This window comes from Tursiops truncatus, chromosome 4 (genome assembly GCF_011762595.2).
Source record: "Tursiops truncatus isolate mTurTru1 chromosome 4, mTurTru1.mat.Y, whole genome shotgun sequence".
Lineage (NCBI taxonomy): Eukaryota > Metazoa > Chordata > Mammalia > Artiodactyla > Delphinidae > Tursiops > Tursiops truncatus.
The window spans coordinates 9,535,684-9,554,589 of NC_047037.1; the positions used below are offsets into that span (position 1 = coordinate 9,535,684).

General features: G+C 49.5%; 2 protein-coding genes across 9 annotated transcripts in view; one reads left to right on the top strand and one right to left on the bottom strand.

The window, feature by feature from the left end:
• The window catches only part of TBC1D5 (TBC1 domain family member 5), a 540,886-nt gene extending 526,211 nt beyond the window's left edge, over positions 1 to 14,675 (top strand). For all 8 annotated transcript variants that reach the window (XM_019934420.3, XM_073803671.1, XM_073803672.1 and 5 more), the window contains 3 exons: positions 3,583 to 3,662; positions 4,476 to 4,610; positions 9,939 to 14,675. In XM_019934420.3, the coding sequence (XP_019789979.2) occupies positions 3,583 to 3,662; positions 4,476 to 4,610; positions 9,939 to 10,235 (512 nt within the window). In that variant the 3' untranslated portion in view covers positions 10,236 to 14,675. The remainder of the gene's footprint in view (positions 1 to 3,582; positions 3,663 to 4,475; positions 4,611 to 9,938) is intronic.
• PLCL2 (phospholipase C like 2) overlaps positions 12,881 to 18,906 on the bottom strand; it is a 193,605-nt gene continuing 187,579 nt past the window's right edge. The window contains exon 6 of the mRNA XM_019934417.3: positions 12,881 to 13,266. Coding sequence (XP_019789976.1) covers positions 13,087 to 13,266 — 180 coding nt within the window. The 3' untranslated portion in view covers positions 12,881 to 13,086. The remainder of the gene's footprint in view (positions 13,267 to 18,906) is intronic.

Consider the following 18,906-nt stretch of genomic DNA (forward strand, 5'->3'; position numbering starts at 1 on the left):
AAAGCACAGGAAGGGAGGGGCCTTGAGAAACAGGGAGCGTATCCCCACTAAGGCCTGAAGGACCAGGGTTTCCCGACGCGCTCCTGCCCTCTGCTTCCCCAGCCCGCCCTGCCAGCATCACCACTACCCCTCCGGAGTATACGGGCCATGGGAGGCTCACAGCAAAGCAGGGCATCCACGAGAGCGTGGCTAGGCCTTCTTGGTTCATGGGATTTTCAGCCCGCACGGCCAGTGTGATGTGGTACGGCCTCAGGTCTGCAGTGGGAGAGTAAATCTATATACTTAAACTCGGGTGTGCAGAAATCTCGCCCTGAAGTTCCAGTCCCACCAACGGCCGTCGGAAGCCTAAACACTTGCCAGTTAGAGGCAACTCCATTTCCTACCGGTTAACCACCTTGTCTGGACCAAGGCCCCCACAGTTCGTTTCCCCGCTCTGTCTCTTCTTCCTGCCCGGGTGGCGTCAGGATTCTGGTCTGTCTCACGTGTCCCTCTGTTATTTGAGGAAGGGCCCCTGAGTGCCCTCCGGGTCCTTGCCGGCCTCTAAAGAAGGCTCTGTTCCCACATCTTTCTAGGCCTCTGTCCCCACTGGAGCCACTGACAGCCCTGTCAGCCAAGGCCTGTGGTCCTTACGGCTGCCAACCGTGGGTCCCACCACTACGTTGGAGACAGGCAGTCTGGCCAAGCCCTTTGGCTCCGTGCGATGTTCCACAGCAAACTCTCCAAGAGGCAACAGGAGACAAAGGTCCTGCAGGGCAGGACATAACCTATCACAGTTGCTCTCTACAGATCGCCTCTCTTCCTGGCCCCCGACTTGCCAGGTGCGGCCTCCGTTACTTCCTTGGACGGGAGAACCCCCCTGGCTTCCTCTGGCTGTCCCGGTGCCCCTGCATCCGCTGGCTGAGCTTCCTCCCGGGCCCTGGGAGCTCTCCCCTGCTGCCTCCGCCTCCACGGCCAGAGCTGGGGATCTGCCCCCTAGCGGCTCAGTGGGGGCAGGGCCACCGCCCAGCCAAACCGCCTAGGCAGCCCTGGGCCCCGAGCTCTGCCTTAAAACTGATTCACTTTTTTATAAAGCAGAAACTAACACACCATTGTAAAGCAATTATACTCCAATAAAGACGTTGATTAAAAAAAAAATGCCTAGAAGATTTGAAAGAGAATTCCTCAAGTTAAAAAAGAAATGTCATTGAAATTTAAAATTCAATAAATATTTGATACAATAAGGCTAGGCTACTCTAACAAAAAGATCCAACAATAATTCAGTGCCTTAAAGGAGGCTAAAGTTTACTTTCCTCCCACATAGTAGTCTGAGGGAGTGTTCACGGTAAACGTTGAGCCTCTATTTCATTTGGCCATTCAGGGATACACTATTCTCCAGGTCCTTGTTTTCATCTATAGTTGGGGTAGTAAGTTGTCATGGGTTCCAGATAGCTAGAAGGGAGGAGAGAGAATGGAGGAGTTCTGAATAGGCCTTACATTTCCATCCTGGAAGTGGTATACTTCCATTCTGTTCATGTTTCATTGACAAGTGTGCTCCTTGGTAATTCCTCCTCTCACCCCTCCCCCACCCACTGACCCCAGGCATACACTGACCTACTTTCTGTAACCATAAATTACTTTGAATTTTCCAGAATTTTAAATAAATAAAATTATATGGTTAAAAAAAAAAAACAAAAAACCAAGCAGTCCTGAGGCAACCCTGAAAGGCAACCCTTCTCAGTCCTCCCAAAGACCTACAGAACTGTCTCTCTGGTCAGTCTTCTGCAGTTGGTTGTCGTTAGTGTCCTGTTGAGTGGATTTTATGATGGGTTTGTTGTTGTTGTTGTTGTTTTAATTGAGAGAGAACAAATTGTTACAGGCTTTTAAGGAAACCAGAAACATTCCCTCTCTAATTATATCTATTATTCCATTCCCATTCATCTTGCTCTCTTGTTCTGAAGCAGGCCTTTGTGTTAGCCAGAGGCTGCAGTCGCATTTTCTGAATAAGTTAAGGCTGCTGTTTTTCTGCTGCCGTCTGTAAGAGGACTTGTCAGTATGGTCCGGAGATTTATTCTCAGCGAAGGTTCTAATCAACTGGCTGGACTCGTGTGGATAGTACCAGTCTTCGCCTTGCCCCTTGCTGGAACTACTTTTTGGAAGTATTGAGGATAGCAGTGTTCTGCAGCGCAGGTTCCAAGGATGTTTTTCCATGTTTGTTCAGTCGGTCGGTCAGTCAATACTTACCGTGCACCTGAAATGCGCCAGCCATTCTGCTGAGGGCTGGGGGTGTAGTCCTGAGCCAGACCCTGCTGGGGGTGATGGACCACAGATAAGCCAGCAGACGCCTGTGCTAACGTCGGGTGTGACAGGGCTTATTGTCGAGGCAGTAGAAGAGCTGGTGGTGGGAGACCAGAGGGTGGCCTGGGCCGCTTGGCTCTGCTCCAAGGAGGCCGCGGGGGAGCCGAGGGTGGACCCCTGAGGGGAGCGGGTCGGCAGGGCTCTGGGGACAGAGCCTCCAGGCCCCGGGGCAGGCAGGATGCGGGCCCCGCCTCTCCCGCCTCGGGCCTGCGGGGGCCGGGCACAGAGCAGAGGAGACCTGCGCAGAGACTGGACCAGCTTGGTGGAGTGAATGACTGAGAACATGACTTGTGAGGCCTTGTAAGTAGGGTATTGTTAAGGGCCGGGAAATAAGGAAGCAGGTGTTAACAGAGGGTGAGCCTGCTTACTGCAGCGATTCTCAGTGTGGTGCTTGGATGGTATCTTTGTAAAAATGTGTTTCAATTCCCTGCCCCCCCCCCCCACCCCCCACCCCCGAACACAGTCTCCTGCGTAGCGCTGGGGAGGGGGCTTCCACTCCTGCACTCCCCCGAGAATCCCCTCCTCGGAAGCCGCCGTCCCCAGCAGGGCTGGGTGCATCCCTCAGGCACGCGGTGGGGAAGGCCGAGGTCCCCTGCTTGCTGAAGCCCTTGGTGGTCAGCTCAGCTTGGCGAGTCCTCAGATCAGGTCTGGCTGAAGGCCTCTCCAGCAGAGGCCAAGCCTCCTGCAGGGCATAGGGAAGCAGTTCCTGTGAAGACCCTGGGTTAGGTGTTGCTGACTCCGTGAGCTTGTTCTTTTATTTTTAACATTATGTTGAATTGACAACATACCGTACTGTTTACATTTTTTAAAGATGGTGTCTTTAATGTACGTCACCTGGGAGGACCTGGTCTTTATTTAGCGAGAGGGGTGAGGTAACAGCATTGAACTCTTTGAAGTGTAGGAAGCCCAGCGGAAACACCTCCTCCCAGACGCTGGATGAACGCTCCACGCTGTTCACCACGTCTTAGGTCAGCAAGGGGCGCCCTGGGCCCTCTGGAGGAGTAAGACACGTCTGTCACCATGAGAGCGCATCTGTGGGATGTTGGGGGAGGCTGTGTGTACCAGGCTCAGTGCCCCCGCGCTGTGCCTGGCACCTGCCCCATCTCTAGATGGGCAGAGCGTCCTTGGTGGGAAGAGTTGCTGTGAAACTTGGCAGAAGCCTTCCCCAGCTTGTCTGAAGTGATGGTGTGACAGCAGATAAGTTACACCCAGGCCACTAGTTACAAAATGTCATTCTTCTATTTTCAGTAAATATTCAAGAAGTGATACTACAAGAAAATTTGGAAAAAGAAGATCAAATTCTGGTTTCCCTGGCAGGACTAAAGCAGGTATGTCCATTGCTCTGACTTTGTGTCACACAGGCCACCCTTGCAGTGCCTGTTGGGGAGGTCACCAGGGCACGGGTACCGTGACATCAGAGCAAGTGTCCCCTGGCCCTGCGTCTCCTCCCAGACAGAACCCTCCTGACTCTACCTGCTCACGGCCCTGCTCCGCCCAGCAATTACGTCTGACCAGCCTGCAGCCCAGACTGGTTTCTCATTTCCCACCCCTGCCCCTTCCTCGTAGCAAAGCTGTTCCGTTTGCTCCTTATCGAAGCTGCTGTGGTGTGTGAGCGGTGTGTGACCGCTCAAGTCCAGTCATTCATCACGAATGTCCTGGGAGCACAAGGCATAAATGACCACCTCCTATAACAGGCCTCAGCCCCTCAAGGGCCGCAGTGACTCGACCCTTGAAGGACCGAATGGAACAGAAATGTCAGTGAAGAGACGCGGCCTGCGTTATTAGCCCCCAGCTGGGGTGGGTGGGCCCCTTCAGAGGCTGAGGGCTGTTCCGTGGAGCCGGGTGTGAGGGCACGCGGTGCTTCCTGCTCTAGGATAACCACCAAGGGCATGACAGCCCATCCGCGCCTGTGAGAACCTGGCCATTCAGGCTGTGGCGTCTTCCTTGGTCGTTCATAAGTCAGCGGTTTTGATATAGAGCTGGATTTTTTCTCCTGTTCTTTCTGATGTTCATAAATTCATATCCACACTATAAAAGAACCGTCAATGACAAGTCTGATTCAGATGTATTCGAGGTTCAGCTGACATTTAAAACCAAACTCATTCATCTTTCTCATGGATTTTCTTCTTCTTTGAAAACAGATCAAAGACATTCTAAAAGGTTCCCTGCGTTTCAACCAGAGCCAGCTGGAAGCCGAGGAGAACGAGCAGATCACCATCTCAGACGACCACTACTGCTCCAGCGGCCAGGGTCACCTGCCCAGGGCCACCAAGCAGGTACAGGCGCCTGAGAACACTGTCACATCAGCCTGAGAAGGAAGGGGGCGGGGGATGCACACACATTCAAACTATGGATAACACGAGTCCACCAAAGTTACTTCACGTGACCATGTGTGAAGTTCAACTGTAAAATACAGGTGACCTAAGCCAGGGGTGATGTACCCAGCTGTGCAAGTTGTGTACTCCAGTGCCCTGGGCAGTGCCCTTCAGAATAGACTAGCGTCTCCTGGAGTTGTGCAGTGCACAGCCTACACACCTGTATGCAGCAGCTTCGGCCTGAGCCTCCTGCCAGTCCCACCGTGCGGTGTTAGAAAGCCGGATCTCTGCCTCAGTTATTGGTCAGTTGCCTTCGGCCGATGCCTCCATTCCCCTTTAGCACAAGAAGTACTGTCCATGCTTTCCTAATGCTGTCTTGAGTGTACTTCACTGGCCTGGAACCTTTTTGGCCTTCACGGGGAAGGACTTCTCAATGTCCATCCTCTAAGCCACATAGGTCAGCAATTTTTTTCTGTAAAGGGCCAGAGAGTAAATATTTTAGGATTTTCAGGCCACATGTGGTCTCTGTCACATATCTGTTTTTGTATTTGGTGCGCTAGCGTGCTTGTTTTTACAGCCCTTTAAAATTTACAAAACAGAAACAGACTCACAGACTTGGAGAACAAACTTACGGTTACTGAGTGAAGAAGGTTGGGGGAGAGGGATAAATTAGGAGTTTGGGATTAACATATACACACTACTATATATAAAATAGATAACCAACAAGGACCTCCTGTATAGCACAGGGAACTCTGCTCAATATTCTGTAATAACCTAAATGGGAAAAGAATTTGAAAAAGAATAGATACATGTATATGTATAACTGAATCACTTTGCTGTACACCTGAAACTAACACAACATCGCTAATCAACTATACCCCAATATAAAATAAAAATTAAAAATATATATATGTATACATAAGCCATTCTCAGCTTGAGAGCCACACAAAAACAGGCCACAGGCTGGATTTGGCCCACGAGCTGTCATTTGCTGACCTGCGCTCTTGGGTGTCAGCATGGTGTGTAATTTGTTCTAACATAGAATCCCAGAATTTTCCAGTTAGGAAGGATCGAAGAAACACCTGCTCATTTTACCAGTGAGGAATTGTTTTCTGAACCCCTGTCCCAGTTCAGTCAGCTTCCAGCTCCACCACGCTGCCTCCCGGCATGTGATCTGATGGGACTAAACATTCCTAATAATATTCTTGTTAAAATGGTGTGCAGAGTTTCATCTTGAAAATCTCCCATTAGCCCTCGTCTAAGTTACTTTCTCAAAAACTAGCATCCAGATGCTTGTAAATTGTATATTTTTTATGACTTTAAAGAAGCAAAATGACATCTTAGAATGGGACTTTTTCAGTTTTAAGAGTACTCTTCCAGAAGAGAAGCCTGTGTGGTCCGTTTCATCCAGCTTTAGAAGGGAATTTTCAGAGAGCATTTTGAGTCTGCATTTTAAAGCCACATGAATCCAACAGTAACATCGCAAGCTTGCCTCGATTAGTTCCTCCAGATTCCCCTTCCATGCCCAGATGTTTAATTTTCAATAATTAGTTATTTATTCACATATTATTGAGCTTAGGCCCGCCCCCCGGCCATTTTTATTCGACAATTTTATTTTAAAATTTAGCGTGATATTTTTTTTAGTTGAATGTCTAAAAATACCACAGAAAAAGAGCTTTGAAGAACACTAACAAATTTGCTAATTGAAAACTTCTTGAGTATACTTTGTAATCGTCCTTCCCAGTTTTCAGATTTGTAAGAACCTACCAGTTGCCAGCGCAGCCCCGGTGGACCCAGTGCAGCCTCCACATGAGCTGGTCGTGAGCCGGGAAGGGCAGTGCAGTGTGATAGGCCCTCGTTCCCGCAGAGAACTGGGCTCACCCCACTGTGGAGCAGAGGACTCGGTCCCCCTGCCAGTGCCCCTCCCCACCAGGGACTTAAAAGGGCTCTTCTGGGCTTCCCTGGTGGTGCAGTGGTTGAGAGTCCGTCTGCTGATGCAGGGGACATGGGTTCGTGCCCCGGTCCAGGAAGATACCACATGCCACGGAGCGGTTGGGCCCGTGAGCCATGGCCGCTGAGCCTGCGCGTCCGGAGCCTGTGCTCCGCAACGGGAGAGGCCACAGCAGTGAGAGGCCCAGGCCCGCGTACCAAAAAAAAAAAAAAAAACACCCCCACACACACAAAACAAAACATAAAAGGGCTCGTCCTTTGTGGCAGTGCACGCACCCCTCTACCCCCTGGGAAGCTGGTAGAGATGTGGCTCTTCTTTCCCTCTGATTACACATCTCTCGAGCTCTGCCAACAGCAGAGGGGAAATTGTGTTCTTTTTTTCTCTTTTTAAATTAGTTTATTTTTGGCTGTGTTGGGTCTTCATTGCTGCGCGCGGGCTTTCTCTAGTTGCGGTGAGCGGGGGGGGGGGGGGGGGGGGGGGGGGGAGGTACTCTTCGTTGTGGTGCGCGGGCTTCTCATTGCAGTGGCTTCTCTTGTTGCGGAGCACGGGCTCCAGGCGCACGGGCTTCGGTAGTTGTGGCTCGCGGGCTCTAGAGCGCAGGCTCAGTAGTTGTGGCGCATGGGCTTAGTTGCTCCGCGGCATGTGGGATCTTCCCGGACCAGGGATGGAACCCGTGTCCCCTGCACTGGCAGGCGGATTCTTAACCATGGCGCCACCAGGGAAGTCCTGGAAATTGTATTCTGCAGAGTGAAAAGAGCCTCATTCAGTCCCTCCCTTCCACAGTCTGTCCTTCACACACTCCTTTGTGAATCTTTGGGAGGTTTTGGATGAACTTCACTCAAATCCACCACAGCAGAAGGAGGGACTTGGAGGACCCTTGATTCATCAGTCCATCAGCCCGTGTCACCTGCCTCCCTGGTCTTTGGTCCCATATTTTTATCTGTGGTCCAGAACTGCGGGGGGCTAATGCAGTAGCCACTAGCCACAGGTGTCTACTTAAAATTCAATTTAAATTCATCAGGATCAAAGGGAATTCAAAGTTAATTCAGTTCCTCAGTCACACTGGGTGCCTCTCCAGCGCTCAGTATCCTCATGTGAGTAGGGCTGCCTGCCTGGACAGCACAGAGAGGGGACATTTCATCAGCGTGCGCGGACCATTCCTGTTGAACGGCACCTGCTTCCACTGCGATCCTAAATCAATCTGAGCAACAGGAGTGGTGGGCTGGCAGGGCGGGGAAGGTGGCCGTGCTGGCCAGCTGTAGGCAGGACTGACATGTTGAGAAACTTTTTATATCGTGTGACACATGCCTGTGTTTGGCAGAAAGAGAAGACCGACCTGGGAAATTACAAAGTTTCTGTAAAGGATAGAAACAGCACCAGGTGGTAGCTGAGATTGCTATGGAAATCCAGAGAGAAAGCTTACTTGGGTCTAGAAAAAAATTCTAGGTGGGAATCCAGAAGAATGGGGTGTTTTCATCTGCTTGTGATGTCGGCCAAGTCTCCAGGCCTCTGACCTGGGTTTCAGTTCTTGGTTCGTAAGATAATGGTGCAGTGGGGTAAGAAGAAAAGTTGGTTGCAGAAGCCCTGGCAGTTCTAACGTGCCTTGTCTGGGCCAGTCATGGCTTTATCCGGAAACTGGGGGGAGGGCGGCGTCACTCACCGTTTATAACTTGACTCCACTGCTTTTCCAGAAACAAGCCAGATAATTAGTGATGGTAGGAACCATCTTTCCTTCTAGTCACAGGCTAAAACATGTTACAGGTGTTTCTCCTCTTCAAGTCCTGCCCATGTCCTCACTGTATGCTGAAGGCGGATAGGTTATCTTGGCATTTCTGCAGTAGAGACACGGCTCTGAAAATAGGACCGTCCTTGCTCTGTTGTCAACCTCAGATAAGCTCCTGAGTGGGGTGGGAGGTCAAGGTTCTCGCGGCTTATAGCTCAGCACAGCAGTCACGCGAACAAAGCACCTGCAGTCTGGGGGTGGGAGGCCAAAGCCAAGGCCTGACGTGCACCCGCGGGCATGGACGTGGGGGGACACCCTCCCCTGAGGCCCCCTGGCCCTGACCACCTCACAGAGGGCAGTAATGGGATGAGAAAGGGCCATCTGTCTCACCAAACTACCCTAGTGCCATTAGGGATCACATCCCCTTCTACTGCAGGGCCATGTGCTGCATGTCTCTTCCGTTTTGTAAGAATTGCTGTGTTGACAGGCTATAAACAGCTTTACAACTTGAGGCCTGCTGTGTCTCAGCACTGGCATCTTTAATGCCATTCTGTTCCTGTTCTCCGATTAAATCTCTTAAAAGTAGGCAAATTGTCAGAGGGGGAGACACCTGAGCCATTATTTATCCACTGGCCCGCATGTCACTCAGGAGAACATGAAATTCAGAGGGGGCCTGTCAGTCATACCCAGATTCCCTGAGGAGTGTTGCTGACTCTCTGTCCAGGCTCTGCCCATAGCCCAAAAGTGGTCTTGGCCATGCTGGAGCCAGAGGTCCCCGGGGGGCTCTGTACCCCTCCTTAGACCTCAGGCCCTGCCCCAATTCCCTCCACCCCTCGGGGAGAGTAGGCGGGCGGGGCAGGCAGCAGGTGTGGCCACTACATTGGCTTAGTTGGCCGTGGGCAAGGGCTCTTCCTGCCAGGCTGGAACATCCCTGGTCAGACTGTGGCTTTACTTTCATCCCAGGGCTGGCAGGAGCTTCTCTGATCTTAACCCAAAACCTTGACCAGTATCCTTGGATGTCAGCTGTTTTTGTTAAAAACAAAACACATAATTACTCAGAAAGAAAGGAAAATAATTGTAGAGTAAAGCCATTGCGTCTCTATACTTTTTGCAAAGGACCATTCCGGGTTTCTGTGTCTGTAGAAGCTCCCAGCCCCCTGCATTGTCCTGGGAGACCCCCGGCGCTCAGCCAGGATGAGCCGGCTGTGAGATGTGAGGAGATGGAACACACTGGGCTCCCCCTGCAGCCCCCTTGCAGGCGGTAGTAGCATCACTGCAGATGGGCGGTGGGGGGCACACTGGGGAGCCAGCCTGTGGCCTCATAACCATCTGGGCGCGTCACTCACTGCGTGGCGGCCACACCCGAGGGCGGGGGTGAGGACGGACACGCTGTCCTCACCCCACGCCCCCTCACATGGGAAAGCTGGCACCCCAGGAGGAGGGTGATGAGCAGGGCAGGGCCGCGGGCCGTGTGCTCCGCTCCCCAGGCCCACAGCTCCCATCAGAGGGGCCTCCCTGCGTCTTTCCGGGGGGACCGTGGGGCCCCCAACCTGCTCCGCATCTCACCGTCTCACCGGTTCTTCCCTCCCCCCCCTGTGCTCTGACTCCTTCCCAGGCCCCTTCAGCAGCGCCGCCGGGGCGCAGGGAGAAAGGCGACGTGGACGACTTCATCCTCGTCTCCAAAGACGACGAAGGGGGCAGCGCCAGGGCGCCCCCGGTCGGCCAGGCTCAGGCCCCGCGGCCCCTCCGGAGCTCGTCCCGGCGCGCCCCGGTGTTCTCAGACCCGCTGACCGGCCCGGCCGCGGCCTCGGCCTCGTCCGGCAGCCCCAGCTCCAGCCCCAGCCCCGACGACGACAGCAGCGGCAACAGCAAGGACTCGGGCTTCACCATCGTGAGCCCCCTGGACCTCTGACCGCCGCCCGGCCACCCCCGCAGCCCCGTGAAGACGCCTCTGAAACCCAGCCTCTTCCCAGCGCGCACGTGGCCATGGTGCAGCCCTTTAAACCTGCGGAGAGAAGCAGGGGCCCCGCTGAGTACGCAGACCTTCCCCAAAATGCAGACAGCTTTTCCCTGTAGCTCACCCGGCCCCGCCAGTAAGGTCCCCAGCATCACACTCAACTGTCCAAAAAGACCAAACCACAGCTAGAATCACTTGCTCTGTCCTCTCCTCGCCAGCAAAGAAGGTGTGGCCACACCATCCGGTGTATCTAGAAGGAAGAAGTGGGTTTCAAATCTTCCCTCCCCCAGAGCATCAGGCATAGGAAAACTGATTTCAAGAAAACACGCTCTCTGGAAATCTGTATCTCAACCTATTTCATACTTCATTCCTCCCTTGGGAAGCCATACAGTAGAGGCCAGGTGCAACCAAAGGGACTAGAACTAGTGGAGCCCAGGGCTGGACGAAACCTCCCAGATAGTTACAGGGTCTAAACTTAGGAATCATATTTACCTGCCAGCCGGTTCCAGTTTTTTTCATTTGTTAAAGAATACATTTCTAAACCTCAGACCACATCAACTCTGGCCATCACTGCCCCTCCTTAAACAATTGTAATTCATCCTTTAGAATCTTTCACAGTCAGAAAAGAGGGTCACTTAGCCACGAATAAGCCATGACTGTGTGCTCTGCTGATTTTGGTCATCGTCTTGAAGGAGACAGTGCTCCCTGGAGTGGGATCTAGACAAGGAGGAGAAACACTGCGACTTGGGGAACAACTCCCCAGCAAGTGCGCCTGCTTTCTTCCTTTGCTTGGCTTATCCCTTTGAAAAGAGGGGTCAAAAGAAGGCTGACTTTCTTAGCATGGAAACATGGAGCAAACCCTGGGCTGGGTCACTCCCCCGACAGACTTTGTGAGCTCGGGCACCGCATTTTATTGCTTTTGTCTGCAACATCTGCATCTGGGAAAGGACACATCAGATGGAATGATCTCATAGACCCCTTCGTTTTTGAAGTCTGCTGATTCTAAAAGCCTATATGAACCCTAGCCAATGACAGGTGCCTTGGTCTCAGAGTCATTTAAGTCACATATTACATACGATCTGCCATTACTATAAATGTAGCAATTTTTTTCAATTTTTTATAATATTTTAAGTCATTTTTTATGATTTCTGGATTGTCACTGAATATTGCGATTTACTTGCCAGCTAAGTTCAAGGATTGCTAGCCATAATCTAAATCACACATTATTTTATTTCTCAGTCTACAAATCTACTTTTAATTCTTTACTATTTTCTACATATTTTTGTTTTTGTTTTTTTTTTCCGACGTAGAGTTAATTTCAGAGCTAAGAGCCTAAGCTGCTGGCTGGTTGCTGGCTGGTGTGAGCAGGAAACCACACTATTATTCAAGTAACAGAGACGTTTAATTTTCTGACTGGAATGACACTGAGTGAAGACCAGTGGAGAGGTATACCTTAATTTAAGCACACGATCAGCAGGCAAATGACAAGAACTGGAAAAAGGAATTGTTTTATAAAAGGATATTTCAGGGTCTGGGCATAAATAAATTCAATATATCAGCCTGACCACCTCCCTAACTGTGAGGAAGTAATGAGGTGCCAAGTTGGGGATTCCACAGAGTTATCTGGCTTACCTGAGTCACTGAAAAGAATATGGACAAATGGAAAAGCGGCTATCGAAGGTTTAGAAAGCTTTTACCCTTCCAAAATGTGAGCGCAGTTTGGTTTGGGAGGAGCAGTAATTAGGCTTCAGTGTCCAGCAGGTTTTCTAAACTAGCATGAAGTTTCACTGATTGGGACAATAAAGTCTTGGATTAAAGACTCAGCTGGCCAGTGGAGCATGGCACCTGCTCCAGCCCCTTCACCTGCCACTGGCTTACTGTCTGCACCATGTCCAGGCTCACTCCCCTACGGCAGGAATCAACAGGCTGAGAAGGGGGACGCAGTGTGGGTTGTTTTACAGACAGCTGCCACTATGTAAAGTCATGGCTGCTGTATGTACTAAGAGCAAAATGTCAAGCCAGACAAGCAACTTATTTTTGACAAAGCTGTTCACCAAGTAACTGGCCACTCTTCTTAAGAGTAGAATATCTTGAACTGGAAGTGTTTAAAAAGTTAAACTTTCGTTAAATTCACGTACTGTTATTGGAGAAATATCATAAAATACCTTTTTAATGTGACCACTACTTAACACAGTGAAAAACTATGTCCAGTGTGTTGCTTCCAGGTTGGTTGCCTTTACAGTGTGTACCCAGCAGGTGTCTCCAGCCAGGAGTGTCCGTCCAGCTGCAGTGCCCTTGAACCTAGTGGCGGTCCAAGTTCAAGACTACTTACATTCTCCTTTGTAACCATGGCTCAGCAGGCACGCCTCCAAAAACATCTGGAACCCAGAGACCCCAACAATCATACATAAGTAAAACTTGTAGATTCAGTTTTTTCCCAGTAAATACTAATTAGACCATATAGTCCATCTGCGTCTTAAGACACTGTTTTCAGTTAGGAAAATGTCTGTTTCTCGCTGGAACTAGAGTGGCTAGTCTGTTCACACTGGAACTGAGTTATGATCTCTTTGTATACAAATATAGCATATTTGGGCCAGGAAGAGAATTTCTTGTTAAAGAGTTTATTTGCCTCCACACGCAGGGTTGCTACATACATTCACAGTTTTAATAGACGGCAATTAGCTATTCCAGTTGTGCTTTAAAATCTCCAATATTATTTTTCATTATTGAGTGCAAAGCAAATGTCCCATCTGGCTACAATTGGTCCTAGAGTTATAAATTCTGTAATCATCTCTAGAAGGTGCCCTCATTCTCCAGTTTCATCGTTTGCTTTTTCGGGTATGACTTCAAGGCTCCGGCGCGGCTTCTGGACGTCGGTGTTTTCTGTGCCTGGTTTATTGAGTCCACAGGAGACAGCCGCATAGTGGATCTGCTTCAGGTTCTCCACGGTCTCGTTCTTGGCGTACTTCAAGAGATCCGCTTGTCCCTGTGATAAAACATGCAGTTAGTTAGACATTGAGAGATGAGACATGACTTGTGGTTACAGTTTGACAATATAGGTCTTCCACTGAAATAGAAATATTTTGCTTCCGCAAGAGGGCATATTTATTTCTGACCGGCACTGAATCCAAATAGGTCAATTTTAACAAAAAAACAAGTTTGTTTTCCCGGTTCCCAACGCCAGACTCCAAGAGTGTGCTGCCTTTTCAGTCCTTTTCGTTTTCTGGGTACTTTATGTTTACATACGTGGAATCAAGCAGGCAGGGCTCTTGATGAATGTCCAGGGTGATCTGCCCGCCACTCACCTGGGGTTGGGGCAGAGAGGCTGGAGCAGCCAGGAGAGGAATGACCATTGGCAGATGCAAAAATACCAGAGCCAGTGACCAGCCATTGTCAACACTTGGCCAATCAACAAACACTGTCTGACCACAAAAGATGTCCTAGTTGTTAATACATTAAAAATATTTCAAATCACATCTGTTAGTGTTGTGCAGTTTTTGAATCCAAAATTAATCACAATTCAGTGCTCTTACTGAGCTGAAACAGCAGGGATTCTGCATTTCAGTGAATTTTGTCAAAGCTTTCTTGCCAAAATATCAGAGAAGAACAGTTGCCTTCCTTCTGAGGTGAGTGGCCACAGAAACTCTCCTGCCCTCGGCCACCACCGTGCAGTGGCCACGTGGCCGAGAGCTAGAGAGCAAAGGGCCAGCAGACACCTTTCTTCCCGATACACACAGTGGAGGCAAGAGAAAGAAGCGGACACTCACACCACTTTGGGAGTCTGAAAGAGGCACAAAAGTGTCAAATACTTTTTGTTTTCATGCAAATCGGAATGCAAGTTATGAGTGGTCGGACCTCAGCACGTCTGGGGCCCACGAGGACTTCCGGGCTGTTCTGGAGCCGAAGTCCCCAATCCAGGAGGGCTCACCTGGGTGTCTGCTCAGGGGCACAGCAGACTTTGCCGTCACTAATGTAACCGAGCGGGACCCTATGGGGCCTTCCCGGGACAGGCCCTTCCCCCATCTCCTCTGCTTTAGCTCCTCCCTGAAGCACCCAGGTAACAGCATCTGGTGCACAGGTCCTGAGTTGTTTCACAGATGTGAAAACCCCTCACCAAACGGAAGATGTTAACTACTTGATGACCCTGAGCACATAGCCCCCAGGCCTCCTGGAGCCTAAGCACTGATATTGTTAACCCCTGTGACACCACCCTGTTACCTCTCCATCAGCCAATCAGAGAATTGTGCATGAGCTGATCACATACCCTGTGACCCCCTTCCCTCACCTGGCCTTTAAAGATGCTTTGCTGAAACCTTTCGGGGAGTTCAGGGTTTGGGGGGCACAAGCCACCCTTCTACTTGCGTGACCCTACAATAAACCTTTCTCTGCTCCAAACTCCAACGTTTTGGTATTGTTTGGCCTCACTGCGTCGGGCACACAAACGCGTTTGCTAGCAATTTTGGTGAGCCAGCCGAGTCTGTGCATATGACAGGTCGACCCCAGCCAGAAGCAGCCCCTTCCCTGAGGCCCAGCAGCTGCCACAGTACACTTCGCTCTGCGGATCTCGGAGGGACTATCCCTGACAGGTGCTGGCCACCCCTCGGCACAAGGCTGTTCGGAACGGAGAAACGTCCGGAGCTGTGGTCCACATTCAGTGTCGCTGGGGGGTAAGTCGCTCCAGCTTGCGCAGGCTGGGCTCGTGTGTGACGACACCAGGGTATCCTTTTTTTTTTTTTTTTTAAATTTAGAAAGTATTTATTCAAAGAATGTTGATATATATAAAATTAAAAAACATTTCAAAATTCCATCAGGTTGTTTTTTTTTTTTTAAGCATTACAACTACATCATCTTTCTTTTGCGGAACACGGGCCTCTCACTGGTGTGGCCTCTCCTGTTGCGGAGCACAGGCTCCGGACACGCAGCCTCAGTGACCATGGCTCAGGGACCTAGCCGCTCCGCAGCATGTGGGATCTTCCCAGACCGGGGCACGAACCCGTGTCCCCTGCATCGGCAGGCGGACTCTCAACCACTGCGCCCCCAGGGAAGCCCTACATCTTTACTAGACCATCTCCACTTCTTTTCAGGGTATCCTTCTCTATTGTGTTGGTTTGGCCTGTGGTGGAGCATTGGTTGGGATTTTTCCCTTTTTTGAACTAGCCTTGGTCATTTATTCAGCTTCATCTCTGATGGGACATTGGCTGGGTTTCTCCCGTTTTGCGGCTAGGGACCTATGACCCTGAGAGACCCATTTGAACTGCTGTTTGCTTGATATCTGATAACACCAATCGTGAATAATTAGGTATGGATGGTCAGAGCTCTGTTCCATCTTATAGTCCCCTGGGGTATTTCTGCAAAACTTGGAGATCTTTAGCTGTGCTCCCATAAATGAAAGAAAATATATTTTTTGAAACATTGTGTGGCCTCAATACTCCCTGAGATCTGTCGAACAATGGCCCCTAACGGCTCAGCTATTGTATCAGAGTGGGTCTTTTGCAATTGCTTTTATCTTGGCGGGGTGGTGGGGGTGGGGGGTGTGTACGTATGTGAATGAGTGTCTCTGTACCTGAGTCCAAATCCTATTCTTTCTTCCTCGTTTTGCTGAAAATAAGGCTTGTGAATGTGAGCAGATGATATACATTATTGTCTATTAGTGTCATTTGTTTGTTTCAACTTCACTGGATATTTGGGAACTGGAAAAAAAGAAAGTTCAAAAATAGCCCAAGATGGCTGGGTTTTATGTAAGTAGTTAGAAGAGAAATTTGCATTTCTTTTCCTGTGCCTTTGAGATGTAAATGATCTCTCCAGATATTTGGTAACGTGAAATTTTAGAGTTGTGCTAAATTAAGTTAAATGATGGAAGTTCATCTGGTTGTTTCTAGATAGGAGAATTAAGGGGCAAAATAATATGGATACAGAAAGTGATGGAAGGTTTGTAGAAAAGGAACTCTAAGAGTTTGTGCATGGTCAGGACAGACTAAGTTTAGACTGAATTTAACTTAAGTAAATGAAATTTATTATTAAAAGTCAGCTGGTGCAAGACTAGATTTTTTTCTCTCACTGGTAAGAGGACAAAGTTTTCCTGGAATGCTGCCATTGATACCAGATTGAGTTTCTGTGCCTTTCAGTGATCTGTATTTGCTTTTGAGATCTCTTCTCATTTTGGTAAAGGAATAAGTATTGTCTCACAATGACCTATGATCTTATTTGACCAAGTGTTTTGAAACTTTTTGACAAACTTCCCAAATATCAAATTTTAATTAAATAAAAAATTTTGACCTCCAGCTAACTTTGGGATGCTTTGGCAAGCCCCCAAGGCATCTCAGAGAAAAATATTAAACTAACTAGGATTGTTTGGTATGTTAAATTACATGGGAAGCATTGTCAAATGACTGATTATACAGTATGGATAAATGTTTTTTAATATAGACATTCTAGAAATTATAGAAAGCTTCTGAAATTTGGATATGTCCTGGTATAATGTTATAATTTTAGTTGTTATCTTAAAATGTTGGGGAGGAACCAACATGGCAGAATAGAAGGACGTGGAGCTCACCTCCTCCCACAAACACATCAAAAATACATCCACGTGTGGAACAATTCTCACAGAGTACCTACTGAACACTGGCACAAGATATCAGACACCCAGAAGTGTCTAGAAATATCTCCTCATAACTGGATAGGATGAAAGATTTTTTAAAAAGGAATAGGGATGGGACCTGTGTCCCTGGGAAGGAGCTGGAAAAGAGGAAAGAGTCCCACACCCTGAGAAGCTCCCTCACCAGCGGGGCTATCAGCTGGGACAGAAAGGGAGCTTCAGAGGCTCGGAGGAGAACGCAGCAGTCGGCAGCAGGCAGAAAAGAGAGACCAGCACAGAGGATCCGAGCTACCTCGCAGCACTCTCCAGCCCGAGACACTCACCTGCTGGTATGTGCAGGGGCTGCGTGCTGAACCTCAGGCTTCAGAGGACAGACCCAGGGAGAGGACTGGGGCTGGCCACACGGAGACAGCCTGAAGGGCTGCGGAGTGTGGTACGGGTGGCAACCAGGGGTGTACGTGGAAGAAGCCCGGGCCTGCCATAGAAGCGAAGCACCACTGCTAAGGGGTGAGTGAAGGGAGGGGCGGGGCCTGCCCCTTAGCAGCCTCTTTCTTGGTGCTGCTGCTATGAGCTCTGGGAGCGGGACAGCAGGTGTACCGTGGCTGGGGTGGGTCTGGCCTTAGCAGCTGTGGGCTTGGTGGGAGCACACAAGGAGGCAGAGCCTGGGCTGTTTCCAAGGCTGCCACGGCGAGCCCAGGTGCATGACTGCTGTGCTTCTGGTACCCAACTTCAGTGGACTGGCGTGTTGGGATCTGTGCTGTTGGCTTTGTGAGCACAGTGCCTGAGGGACCCTGGGGCCAACTGCCTGCATTCCCGCAGCGGAGGTGGGGCTGAGGGCAGTGCCGACAACAGTGTACTTTGTGAGCCCAGCCAGGCGACACCACAGAGCACACTCCCCTGTGGACAGCTCTGGCGAAGCAATACTCAGCAGCTCCTCTCCAGAGGGAGTGCTCCAATCCCACCTATCTCACACTGCAGCTCAGAATCAGATCTGGGGGCTTCTGCTCCAACAACTGTCGCTGACGGGGCAGCGACAACCATAGAGCAACCCAGTGCAGACTCTGGTCACCACACCACCACCTGTCAAGCACAAACAGTCAGCACACGCTGAGGAAAGAGGTCACAGACATCCATACCAAAAACAGCCCTTGCGCCAAAAATATTAAACGCACGCAGGCTATACAGGGACACTCCCACATAAAAGCAGCCCTCCAAGACCACAGTAGACAATTGTTTCTCCTAAACTCACAGAGTAAGAGAAACGTAAGTAAGATGAAGAAGCAGAGGAACCACTCCCAATTAAAAGGTCAAGAGAATTCCCCCAAAAGAACAATGAAACAGACCTCTTCAGTCTAATAGACACTGAGTTCAAAAAGGAGACAATGAAAATATTGAAGAAATGTACAAGGCCTATTGCTAGAAATGCAGATTCCTGTAAAAAGGAGGTAGAAACTATAAAGAGGAACCAAGAGAAATCAGGAAACTCATTCGCCGAGATGAAAGCTGAGCTAAAGGCAATGAATAGCAATGAATAATGCAGAAGAACGAATAAATGATCTGGAAGATAGAATGGTGGAAATCACCCAATCAGAACAGCAGACAGAAAGGCAAATTGAAAGAAACAAAAAACGAGAGCCATGTAAGAGACCTATGGGATACTAATATAAAGCATGCCAATCTATGCGTAATAGGGATTCCAGAAGGAGAAGAAAGAGAAAGGGGGATTGAAAATGTAATTGAAGAAATTATGGCTGAAAACTTCCCAAACCTAAAGAAGGAAACAGATATCCAGGTACAGGAAGCACAGAGGGTTCCAAACAAGATAAACCCAAACCCAACCTACACCAAGACATACTATAATTAAAATAGCAAAAGTTAAAGATAAAGAGAGGTTTCTGAAGGCAGCAAGAGAAAAACAAAGAAAGACTTAATTACAAGGGAACCCCCATAAGGCTATCAGCTGATTTCTCTACAGAAACACTGCAGGCCAGAAGGGAGTGACAAGATATATTCAAAATCCTGGACGGGAAA